This window comes from Rhopalosiphum padi, chromosome 3 (assembly GCF_020882245.1).
Source record: "Rhopalosiphum padi isolate XX-2018 chromosome 3, ASM2088224v1, whole genome shotgun sequence".
Classification (NCBI taxonomy): domain Eukaryota; kingdom Metazoa; phylum Arthropoda; class Insecta; order Hemiptera; family Aphididae; genus Rhopalosiphum; species Rhopalosiphum padi.
The window spans coordinates 50603946-50617752 of record NC_083599.1 but is presented as its reverse complement, the minus strand read 5'-3'; the positions used below and the strand labels follow the sequence as shown (position 1 = coordinate 50617752).

At 29.0% G+C, this 13807-nt stretch overlaps 1 protein-coding gene across 1 annotated transcript; it reads left to right on the top strand.

Moving 5' to 3' along the window:
• Nucleotides 1-709: 709 nt before the first annotated feature.
• Nucleotides 710-6623, top strand: LOC132924364 (zinc finger protein on ecdysone puffs-like). The gene is made up of 10 exons (XM_060988623.1): nucleotides 710-1312; nucleotides 3382-3507; nucleotides 3573-3694; nucleotides 3768-3888; nucleotides 3953-4234; nucleotides 4311-4412; nucleotides 4478-4559; nucleotides 4633-5019; nucleotides 5283-5575; nucleotides 5709-6623. The coding sequence occupies exons 1-10, from the start codon at nucleotides 1043-1045 to the stop codon at nucleotides 6000-6002; spliced, it is 2079 nt and encodes a 692-aa protein (XP_060844606.1). The 5' UTR covers nucleotides 710-1042; the 3' UTR covers nucleotides 6003-6623.
• The last annotated feature ends 7184 nt before the right edge of the window (nucleotides 6624-13807 follow it).

Genomic DNA, 13807 nt, shown 5'->3' with positions numbered 1-13807 from the left:
AAAATGTTTATTTTCCATAACATAAATTGACATTTAGACCGTTGTCAAAATGGTAACCTATTTATTAGTATTATTATTATAATAATCTAAGTCGAAAGAATAATAATAAATAAATACGGTATTAGGTATATGACGAGTCACGAGTCTCATCATTCTATAATACATTACGATAAACATTATAATTGTAAACCTAATATAATATGTATCGTGAATCATAATATTATAGACATTAGTTAGGTATATTATAGCATTCGCCATCCCAACATTTAGGTATATTTTCGTTTTCTTACGGAGGCACTGTCCATAAATAAATAAATAAATAAAAAAAAATCAATAAGTACAAATAATGTAATACTATGGAGGCACCCGCCTCCACTGTGTCCGGAAGTATGAACACACGAACACACACACACACCACAGCCTTCTTACATAGTTACATACATATATTAACAACAGTGTGTGGCTAACAGTATAATGGCCAGTCATTGGGCATTTGGGTGGAGAACGCAACCACCACACGGGATAGCTAGGAATGGATCGAGTAGGAGCTAGGATAATCATTAATGAGATTATTAAAATATTTTTCATATTATAATATACTCTAATAATCTAGTATTTTATTTCGATTCAGTGCCGATGAGTTGCTACGTTGGCCACACTGCGTTCTTTGATACCGTTGACGCCACCGCCACGAAACCGGCGGCGGCGACACCGGCCCACATCGAGCACCGACTGGACGCCATCTTTTAGTTATGGTCGACGGCGTCGGTTTCGATTAGCGTCCGAAGTGTTCAGGTACGGTTTACTGATCCGAATTTCACATCGTTGTTGTGAGATTGCGACGCTCTAACTCATTTTGCCGGTCAATTTTCCCACTTATTTTCGTTTTCAAGTAAATACGACATACTGCGACCCTTCATTCAAATCGATTTTCGCTGTCACGTTCGCGCGTCTATTTACAAACAGTGCAGTTTGTCGTCAAATAGTCAACTTACGCCGATCTTTTATCGTCCATTTGCGTAATACTATTTGAAACACTCCAATGGCGTACAACCGACGAAGTGGCGGTGGATATGGTGGTTATGGCAGCGGTGGCGGCGGTTATGGTGGTGGCGGCGGTGGTGGAGCTGGTGGCCGATACAACAACGGCGGCGGTTACCGAGCCGGAGGTGGCTCGGTTAATCCTTGGCAATCTGGCTCTGGGTCTGGTCCGTTACCACGACAGGCACAACAAGGCGGGCATCCTCCGCCAGCTCAATTGGCAATGGCCAGTAACATAATCAGCAAATTATTAACATCGTCAAATTCCATGGTAACTATAAAATATTACTTGCTTGTCATATAAATCATTGATACATTTTTCGTCTAATTATGGCAATGGCAAGCTTACAGAAGTTTGGTGTGAATTGTATTGCATCTTTGTACTTGTTGATTAGATCCTTTTGTATATAGTAGGTTCCTTGAACCATAATTCTAAATACACCTATAATAGATACATTTCATTTTTGGTCTAACTAAGAGACTAAATTAACAAATGAACCTGATAGGTATTAATAAAAAACACTAGGTACTTATGCATTCTTTAATTCGGTGATTTTAAATAAAGATTACTAACTATACTATGTCCAACAAGAAAACACTGCTATTCTGCACATGAGTCTGATTGAAGAACATTTGCCAAGGCCTTATTCGGCCCGCTAAATGACGTGCAAGGATGCCAAGAATGAACTGATATTCATTGTACATAATTTATTCTCTCGCTGAAAAAAGTATATACTTGGTTCCAACTTTACTTGGCTATGTTAATCCCTTCCTGTACTATTCCCTATAGCATGTTCTATCAATTCCTGGTCATAATTTTGTATAGTGTATATTGTATGGATGTTGTAACTCAAAGAGATATATGACTGACCAGATTTGTTTTTTTTAAGTAGAAAGTATTTTAAGCTTTAATATTAAAGAGAATTTACCTATTATCAAAATTAAAGGTTAGAACATTAGTAGAGTTAGGATGTTGATGACTTTTGCATTTTTTTTCCTTTGATTCCTATACAATGCTATCTTAACTAAAAATTGGTTTCATGCTTCCTTGATTCAGATTATTCTAATTTGATTTTGATTTTTTTTTTGCATTTTTAGCTATAATTACATTTTATTTTGTTTTTTAACATCATTTTTCAATTTTTTTAAGTCATTTTTTCATAGTTTGGGTCATTTTTTGTAGTTTTTTTACAATGTGGAAGCATTTTTAAGCATTTTTTTCAAAGAAAATTTGTATAATATTCTAAAAAGCAAGATAAGAGTTTGTAAAATATTAATAATTGAAAATGCTCATAACTAACTAAAAAATTAAGATATCTATAAAAAAAAACAAAATCAATGCTATAACACTGATATTGTTCTAACCTTTGATTTTGTTAATAGGTAAATTCACTCATATATTAAAGGAAACAACACATAATTTGCTCTACTAGACGCAAATTTGTTATATTGTATTTATGTAAATATTAGATGGACACAAAAACTGGGTGATGTGGTGTCCTCTTAAATAAGAAATTCAACTCAAATAGTATTAGGATAATCAAGCGAAAAATATTATATTAATACAATTTTTTTTTATCAAGTATATACTCTTCATTTTTACTAAGTTTATTTTAAACAAAATTTAAACTTGGCTTTGGATATATTTTTAAAAGTGAGAATTTTAATATAGTTTGATAAAAAAATGAAGTTTGACTCATTTATTCTTATAAGATATGATTAACTGTCTACATTTGAATGATGCTATATGCTCAAAGAATTTTCTTTTCAATGGTTTAGTTCTAAACGACATTTAAATAATTATGTTGAATAAGATTTATATGTACCTATTTAAGATATTAACTAAAAATAATTATTTTTATTCTTTAAATTGTCTATAATTATGAACTTATTTGTAGTATACAATATTATGGTGTTGGCTTGTTAGGTTAAATCAATAATATTATACATTTATTATTAGACGCATATTTTTTTATAATAAAAAAAAATTGAAAGTTTACATTGAGATTTCATTTGAATAGTACATTAAATAATAGTCATAGTGGACACTGTTACACATTGTATTTGTATACTAACAATTGTTGACCATTTAGGAGGGGGAGGCATAACCTGATTAGTTTTAGTCAATACAATGGTCATTCTCTTGAGAGCGTAATATATAGAAACATTTATATTATATTATAGATTTATGTTTTTTCTTATTTTCATATTGTTCTCTAAGTATTTCATTGATACCATCTAAAATTAATAAGAAATATTTTAGATTATAGTATAATATTATGTTACTACCTATTTAGTTATTACAATATATTATAATGAGTTTTATAATGTATATTTTAGTCTGGAGGTGGTTATGGTGGTGGTCCAAATCGAAGTGGAAATTGGGGCGCTGGTCCTAGAATGTCACATATGAGTATGCGTCAAAGACAAGATGGTCATGGAGGAGGATTCAATAAAGATAATAGGGTATTTAAATTTTATTTGATTATTACCAATATACATGTAATAATTTAATAAAAATAATATTTTAGCGTCGTGGTGGTGGTGATCCACACAATAGATTTTCTGGTGGAGGCCGTAAATCTGGCGGGGGAACGAAAGATGCAGATAAACGTAAATCTGCAGGAAAAGTTAATGATGAAAACAAAAAAGGGTAACTATCTAATTATAATTAATCTTATGAATCTTATATTCATAATATGATACTGAATATTTTACAATTTTAGACAAAATGATCGTGAGAGAACTAAGGAACAATTGGATGCTGACAAAAAAGTGTCTTATGTTGGTGTTCCTTCAGCTGTACTTTATTGTCATGTTTGTTCTAAACACATGTGGGATTCTGAGGTATGATAGAATTATTTTTAAATAATAACTATTAATTATAATTATTAATTTGATATTATTTTAGTCTTTTGAAAAACATGTACGCGGAAGACCTCACGAATTGATGATGAATTACTTAGATGAAGCATACAGAATGCGTGTTGATTTTATGAGACATCAAATAAAAGCTGTTGAAAACCAAAGGGAAATTGATTTGGAACGTGTTACAAACAACAAACATAAATCTAATAGTAAAAATGCAGGGGGCAACTCTGGTTCTAAACCACTTTTACGTAGCTATTGTCCTATGTGCGATGTACGGTTTTATGGACCACTAACTGGGCATCGAAAAAGCGATAGACACAGGGTAAGAATTTTTATTTAAATATAAACATGTGTTGAATAAAATTGTATATTACAAAATATTAAAACAATTCTTGTAGAAACTAAAACAATTTTTGCATCCGGAATGCAAATTGTGTGATGCCTTATTCCATACACGACTTGAAATGGATGAACATAAGCTTACTGCTGGACATTTAAAGGTAAATACATATATTCAGTTTAAATTTTGTTTATAAATTAATATAATATAATGATGTTTTTTTAGAAAGTGTCAGAAATGCGCCATGTAGAACATCCTCATTTGAAAGATGATGAATTTGATCTGATTGATATGATTAAAATTGAAGGTTAATATTTTTTATACCTATTTATTATTTTAAAATGTATTAATTTAACAATATGTATTATGTGTGTATTTAGAAGAAGACCAGCAAGATCATGATCAGATGCCTGTTGCCAAAAAATATGAAATGCTTGGTGATCGTGACGCTACTAAATTAAAATTAGAGTTGGAAGGTGGAAGTGGAGAAAAACATCATCGTGGTGGGAAGAAAGGTGCTGGAACTAAGGTAGCTGCTGCTGCTGTTGCTGCTGATACTGCGATTACAACTAATGACAAAGATCAAGAACAAGAAAGTAAAGAAAAAAAAGAAGAAGAGATGGATACATCAGATGTTATAGCTACAGGAGAAGAATCAACTGTAGAAGATGTGGCTGATCAATCGATAAAAGAAGATAATGCTACTAATGAATCTGCAACTAACAAAGAAAACCAACCTGCTGCTTATGATCCAAAGGTGGCCATAGGTAAAAACTACATGCAATTAGAATTATTATTCAATAATAATTTGCAGTATTTTCTATTTTATTCTTTTACATGGTTGTTTAATGTGGCTTTTAATTATATCAAAAATAAAATAATCATTAGCTTTTAAATTACAAAAATAATGATTTAATTTATCATTCAACAATAATAACTGTTTTTCGACATATTCTGTTTTTTTAAATTGTAAATTAATTATTGGTGATTTTTTTCATTGCCCATACTAACCATTTTATGTTAAATTTAGGAAAAGAATTGTTGATCTCTTCAAAAGGATTTGTGTGTAGATTATGCAATTGTTTTTTACTGGACGAGCAACGTGTTTCAATTCATTGTCAGACTGCTGCCCATTATATCAATTACACAACAATGACCAAAATGAAAGAAGCTACTTCAGGAAGTAAGAAACGAACGATTGATCAGGTGATTGAAAAAGATGATACTACCAAGGTTGGTGAAGTTAAAATAAAAGAAGAAGAAATTGATAGTGCTGACAATAACACAAATGCTGTAACTGAAAATGTTGAAATTGATTCTGAGGTTTGTTAATAATATTTCTTATTTGTGTTTTTTTTTTAAACTGATAATTCCAGAATAGCTCAATTAAGGTCAATTCAGATTTGAAATATATATATTGTTCAATATTCTAATTCAATGCATTTATCATTTTTAGGAGAGTAGAGCTGTTAAACGCATTAAATTGGAGGTTAAAGAAGAACCTGATACTGAAGACAATAAAATGGATACAACTGAAACACAAGTAGAACCAGTGACTGAAAAAACAGAAACACCTCCTGTCATTGAAGATAAAATAGTTGAAACTGAAAAAGTGATGCCAGTTGCCGTACCAATAGTAACTCCAGTTACAAAGCCAGCAGCTCCAGTTACAACACCAACTAGAGGGCGTGGTGGTGGCAGAGGTCGTGGAGGAAGAGGTGGTGTAGCTAGGCGTGGAGCGCGGCGTTAAATCTATAACTCAAAGAAAAAATCTATTATCAAAATAAAAAAAATTATTTACCCGCATTTTATTATCCAGTAGTCACAGTGATTTCTACATTCATTTTTTATTATTATACATTTATATTTATTTGTAATGACAAACCCTTAATAATTTAATATAATTTACCCACGGACCATAACAATATTTTTTTTCCATTAAATTATACAAATGTCTGCTATTATTATCATTATATGACTAGCAGTTTTTTCTGATAGTTATTAAGTGTAGTGATGATAATATTACTTTAGTTTACATTATTCTGGTGATAAATGTAATCATGTGTGACAAGTTATACTATTATATTATTTAAATATAAATTTAAATTTTAACTTTACAAAATAATTATTATTTCGAGTAAGGTTTTTTTACATTTTAATATATGTGTGTGTTTAATAACTATTTTAATATTAATCCATATTATTCTATGACAAAATTTAATTTTGTTCTTTTTTTCAATATTGAACCATTGATTACTGTGCTAGTTTTTAATAATAATAATAATAATAATAATAATTGTTTAGATATCAAGTCTTATTTGTAGTAAAAAAGATAGCTAAGAAAATTAATAAACATTTCTAAAATTCTTAATACTGTATTGTATTTTGTGATTCCTTTATTGTTATTTCAGGAAAGTATGCATTTAAATTGTAAAATATCTATCATTCACAGTGTTTAAAAACAAGTAATGTAAAATTATTACCTATGAAAAATGTAAAAGTAATTTTTGGAAATATTATTTGAGTTGTTTTTTACTTTTTCTGTAAATTTAACCCGTCTTAAGTGTCACTATATTTTTTAATGTCATTAGCATTATGTTAGTGTTATGCTAACATTTTCATGTTTTTTGTCCTGTGAATTATTTAATGAACTTAAAATAGTGATACAAGGAAAAAAATATTTATTTAGTTATATCTTACATTCATTTTATGGTTTAATAACAATTTTCTATATACATTATTTAAAATAATGTTCTTTACATATAATATATAAACCACGTTAACATCATCGGTACTACAGAATTTGACCGGTCATGATATCTACAATTAGATGTTTTTGTTGTTATCTTAGGATATGATGTATATAGAGTTTCAAAATAATCTCATTTTTATTTGATCAAATGAAACTAACATCAACACTGATGACAGGTTTATAGTACTTGTTTTTTATTGCCTTATCACAGCACTATATAAATGGTATCACCCTGTCAAGGGGTAGCATATGCCATTCTATACTTAGAATATATTATCATATACAATGTAATAGAATTGTAATATGCCACCGGGTTGTACTATGATTATTTTTTTATACATATACTATTATTACTATAGACCTTATACTGAGTATAAGGTCTATGGCTATTAATAACAATTTAGTAGCATACTAACATATTTCATAATTATATTATGTATAAACAAACAAAACAGTTATTGTTCTAAAGATACTTAAATATCATAAATTTTAAATAATTTAACAACATGTTTTTATTGTAAATGTTAAAAGGCCAGCGCACAGTAAAATACTATTTAAATATCATGAAAAATAACTCATTAAAATTAATATTTTAAAATAAACTGAATATAATGTTTGTAAAATAGGTATACACTTAAAATTCTACATAGAATTTAGTGACAAATTAATAACATACTAATTAAAACATAATTATAATATAATAAAATACGATCTAAAAAATCAAAAAATACCTACAATGAAATATTGATCATGAATATTTAGATTTTAGTAAAGACCTAACATAAGGTTGTCTGGTAGCAGTATAATAGACTTTATACAGTTCAGCAATCATCAGCAGGATGACAAATAAATACCTACCAATTTAATAAACTAATTATTTGCTTTAGATGTTAAATTGATAAATATAATTTGCCATTTGTGGATTATTATTTCATTTTAAAATTTATTTAAAATTGTATTTATGTTTTAAAGTAAGATGTTGATAAATAAAAATACTAATTTCACTAAAACATCACTAAATTAATGTACTTACTACAATGAACAAATTTTAAATTTTTGTAAAACTTAGAAACTAGTACCTAAATGTAGTAACTAGTAGTGTAGTCACTGTAGTGAGTTAGTATTTTAATTTAAAGTATTACTACTAAATGTATAAGTGTAAAATGTGATGTTTAATGCTAGTTGGCCAATAACCATTTAGGTAATTTATGTTTTAACAAAAAACTCAAAAGTATTTTTGTTGATCAATATAAAAATAACTCATTAAAATCATTAAATTAAAAATAGTTTGTTTTATTAGAAAAGTTAGGTAACAATAACCTTACTCATGACAAATGTCATCATAATTATGTGCATGCACAGAATAAAGTATCAATACCGCATATTGCATAATGTCAAACCAGTCCAAATGTCAACATTTGATAAAAAAAAGTAGTTTTTATTGATATTTATCAATAATATTAATAAATATTTAGTATTTTTTAAATATCTATGATCACGATTTCACATTATTATTATAAACATTAAATTATAATGTACAAATAAGATTTTACAGACTAAAGAGTAGACCAAAGTATAAGGTAACTACTATAGTATCTACCTCATAGTTATACATATAGTGTTCTGTGAGGGCATGAGAATTTACCCGTTGTGATATCTCCTGAAATAATGGGGATATTATAATTCTGGTTTTTAATAAGATTCACAGGGACAAGAACTACAAATATTTATAATTTATTTTAATGTTTTGGAAAAAAAAGTTAAAAAATATTTTTCTTTAACTTTCTTGATTTTTAATCAAGTAAGTAGTAATTGAAATGAAAAAAGTCTGAATTTTTATAACTTCAATACACATACATACATATTGCATATTTGCAAAGAATTAATAAATTTCTAAAAATTGAAAATCAAGAAAGTTTACATGCTGATCTCTGACTTGGCAAGCGTTTATTTAATTATTTTCAAAAAAATTGAAGATAGTTATTTTGTAGAGTAAATTTTTCTAAAAATATTGACGTTTTAACATTTTAATTTCATTAATTTCCTAATTTTCAATATTTTTTCTAGTTTAGAGAAAAAGTGTTCACCGGCCGTACAACTACGCGGGTTACATGTTTGAAACAATGATACCATTATGGCATTATCGTATTAAATAATTAGCAGTTTTTTCTAATCTATAATTTATTATATTTTAATAAATATTTGGAAATATTATACAATAGGCGAAAAAAAATAAACAATATTAAAAAAAAAATGAAGGTAGATGTCCATACAAAAATGTACTAGCGCGGTGGGGGATGTCCACGATTCAATCTAAGCACCTATATGGATACCTAAGTTATGTTCGTGTCTGGCATTGGTTCATTGAACTTGATAGGACTGGCACGACTACACGAGTCTGTACTCTGTAGTCTGTACGCATCGATATGAAGGACGAAGGTATCGAATGTCGCATGCCCAATTCGCAATAGACAATAGTACACCTATAATCACTGATTTTATTTTTCTACGTCAGCCTGAAAACAGCGATTATTATTATTTTTGTTGCCAGTTTTTTAATATTTATTATTTTATTACCTATGTACATTTTATTCTTTAGCGTACTTTTTAATGTTTTTATACATAAGCGATGGCCGATGGATCTTCAATTACCAATGCTAGAAAGTTCTATACATTATACATATACAATAATAGTTCTATTTAGTAATTATAATATCTGTAATCGTGACACCACCGAGGCACCGACTATAGCGAAAGTGATTTGTAAGAGTTACACCATATTTATTTATTTTGAGCTCCGGCGTTTATCTATAAAAATGTTTTACTAATAATCGGTTTTCACTACACTAGGTAATAATTTTTCTATTATAATTATATTTATACTTAAGAGACAATCCAACTCAAAACATTTTCTTTGGCTTAAATTATAGTACATACTATGACGAAAAAATGATACCACTAAAATTTGTTTATGACAATCCGTTCGCTAGTTAGGTACGGTGAATTTTGACATTGCGCGTGACGTAACAGATTCGTTCGTTATATAGAATCCACAGCAATATTTATCCATTTTTATTTTAACGTAAAATAACTGCTAATGAACTTATTTTTTTGAATGAATGAATTAATTAATCAACTGTATTTAATAGTAACTCATAATCTTTCTATTCGTATCATATTTTGGTTTAATATTAATGAAATAATAACAATTATATTATAAATTATAATACACCACTGTCAATTGTCATAACCCATATGAGTACTAGTACTGCTAGTCGCTAGATAATAATATTATGTTAACCCTCACCCTGCAATTCTAGTATTAGCTACGAATTAAAACTAAAATAGTCAGTTTTGAGTGTTTAGGCGTAAAAAATCTATAGGTACACGATATCACGAACGGCAAAACAATATTGCACACGTTTACTGCAGTGAATATAATATATTATAGTAAATTCGTAATATAATTTATTTAAGTGTTATTTTTTTCAAAAAGATTAAACCATAATGTAATATAATTATACGAATGAAAAGATTATGACTTATGACTAAGTTATGAGGTACTCTTAAAGTCTTAAATATACAGTGAACACTCTTTATAACGAAACTCTTTACAACGAAAAACTCTATATAACGTAAACATTACATAATAATGGTTGGTTTGCTTTATAAGTTTAAAACTCATTAGTCATTAGCCAATTCATTCTCTATAAAGTATAGTCACTCTTAATAACGAAACAATATTTTATGTTTCATAACACAATTTACCTGTTATCGTATTATAAATTATAAAAGTAATCGGCAAAAACGCCGAAATTTCCCAGAACGATTACATTCTTTCATTACCTACTTTTAATATCGTAATAATACCGTTATTATCGATATCGAATATATTTATTTTATTATTGACGTAATTGTTAACAAAAATTTTGTTTTTTTTTAAACCCTCTCTGGCTCTCTATTACGAAAACTCTATAACGAAAGAAATCTCTTGATCCCTTCAGATTCGTTATAAAGAATTTTCACTGTATTTCATTAAGTAGTTCATTCGAATAAAAATAAGTTCATTCGCAGTTATTGTTGGCACCGTGTAACTCCTACAATGTATGGCGGTTGGTTACGACGACTCGCGCCGGTATGGGATGAGGGTGACAATATAATCTACCAAAATCTACCATGTGTTATAGTATAACACAGTATATAGGTGTAGCCGTTCAGGTATAATAAAAAGATATAGTATTTAAAATAAACAGCGACCGACAAGACGTCTCTTGACTGGCCGGCACGCACTTACAAAAGGTAATTAATAATACTGAACCGAACCAGCAATGATAATAATAATAAAAATAATAATTAGACAATTATAATAATATTAAATTATTATTATTAAAATTATTATTAACACTTATCCGTTATCTTGCGGTGCGGCGGTGGCAACTCCTACGCGGCTGATGATTGTTGGTGGCGGGGACACCGGACATCCACACGGTACAGCTGATTGGCAGCGGGCAATGACCCGTACGATCGATATAGATATCAAATCAATAAGTCGGCGGCGGCTTGATGAGTGCCGTATAATATAGATATATATTGTGTGTCGCACACGCACCGACGGCTTTTAATATATTATTATAATAATTAATAAAGGGCGCACTGCATGGCGCGTCCGTTGGCAAATTCGCATAAACGTACAATAAATACCGCCGTATTTATTCGCTGCCACACTAATACGAATTATAGCATATAAATATATAATTAATTATTGCCGGTGCCCGTTCGGCTCCGAGGACAGAATCACGTGTTATACTAATAAGTAATAACTAATAACTAATAAGCAACACGGTGGCGGATCACGCACAATTACGGGGTTCCATGTGATTTGGTCGCAGTAAGTTGGGCGCGATAAATTGGGCGCGGGAATTTAGGCGCAGTAAATTGGTCGCGGTGTAATATTATCGCGCGTCATATAGTCGTTTTGTATTAGATCGCGTCAATTTAATGATATCGTCGGATATCTAAATTATGATCGTTTTAAATTATCGTTGTCTATATTGCGGTACCTATCTAAATTATAGTTAAAATGATAGGCTCGTGATTTGATGATTTGTGATTATAAATCCTATAATGTGTTATGTTTACTTTTGAACTTAACTTTGAGGATACCTATATTGGTCGCGTTAATAGAAGAGGACGAAAAACACCTCCACTATTTCCTATTTCAATATGGAATTGTTATTTTTTAATTGAAAAAGATATTCCACGCACCAATAATGCAGTAGAAGGCTGGTACAATTGTTTCAATTCGTTGTTAAATTCAGTTCATCCATCTATTTGGATTTTTATTAATGCGTTGAAAAAAGAAAATAATATAAACCTTTTTAAAGTCAAACAGTTACTTTCTGGAATAGCATTACCTAAAAAAAAAAAAATATAAAGATTCTGCAATTCGTATTCGAAAATTAACATCAACATTTGACCCAAATATTACTAATATTCAAAATTATTTACGTGGGATAGCTGTTAATTTCCAGTTGCAATTATAATTTAGAACTTTATTTGTATACATTTTTGTTTTTATTATTATTAGCTATCTGTGGAACAATTTAATTTATATTTTTAAAATTTAAAACTATTTTGACTTAAATTATATTTTATACTTGCCAATAAGTTATGCATATTGTTTTTAAATTAGGTATTTATTAATTATTATATTATTTTGACTATTGTATTATACTATTTTTGGCACAATTTAATTTATATTTTTAAAATTTAAAACTATTTTGACTTATTACTAATTTGATTTAAATTATATTTTATACTTGCCAATAAGTTATGCATATTGTATTTAAACTAGGTATTTATAATAAAGTATAAAATATTGTACATAAGGCATGTATCGTCACTCACCTAAATTACGTGCGACGATATTACACCGGCGCCCAACTTGCCGCGCCAAAATTACCACGACAAATTTACCGCGATGTATTTACGTGACACCCAATTACGGATATCGAACCGATAAAGATTGTGGTTTATTTATACAACGGTCCGACACGAAAATCCGGCAAGGCCGACGGCAAAGGTACAAACGGCTGTATCACACAGACAAATTGGGTGACACTAAAAAAATATATTGAATACAAATTTCTTAAAAATATTACAATATATTTGATATTTGTCAAAAATTAGTTATTTAAGCGGTACCAAGGTAACTATACAATTTTAAAATGAATATACTTTTACAATTCATTATTTTAACCTTTTATTATTTTTTTTTAAATATTTTGACTTGTTATTTTTTCAAAATTTAATTTTTACTAATCAAAAATAAAAACTTAAATGTGGCAACGTTGCACAGCAAATCATACGCAATCGTTTAACTTTGGTGTAAAGATTAAAGTTAATTGTTTATCATACGCAATCTGGGTAGCCAGTAATAATACTATTATACAAAATACACAGATACTTTTTAAGTGGGTAACTCCCTGCTCCCTTCTCTTTATGGCTTTATAGCTATAATCTCGATTAAAAACATAATTTGCAGAGGCGTGCCCAAGATCAAAATGTAGGACGGGCCCGGTTATAGTTATTTTAATTTAATTAGTAATCAAGTTATAAGCAAAATAAAAAAAAAATGTATTTAGGTTATTCTCATAGTGTAAATAGATAAAAACAGACAAAAGGATTACTTCGATTGGCTCGGAGTTCGACCACTCATTACTCATTAGTTACATTAGACAACACGTCTAATACGCGCCGTAATAAATGATTAAAACCAAAAAATAAAATTGTTTATTCATATT

Coding starts and splice junctions, on each gene's coding strand:
- LOC132924364 (XM_060988623.1), top strand. CDS start 1,043: ATGGCGTACAACCGACGAAGTGGCGGTGGATATGGTGGTTATGGCAGC. Junction 1,313..3,381: donor TAACATCGTCAAATTCCATG/GTAACTATAAAA, acceptor TGTATATTTTAG/TCTGGAGGTGGTTATGGTGG. Junction 4,560..4,632: donor TGATATGATTAAAATTGAAG/GTTAATATTTTT, acceptor GTGTGTATTTAG/AAGAAGACCAGCAAGATCAT.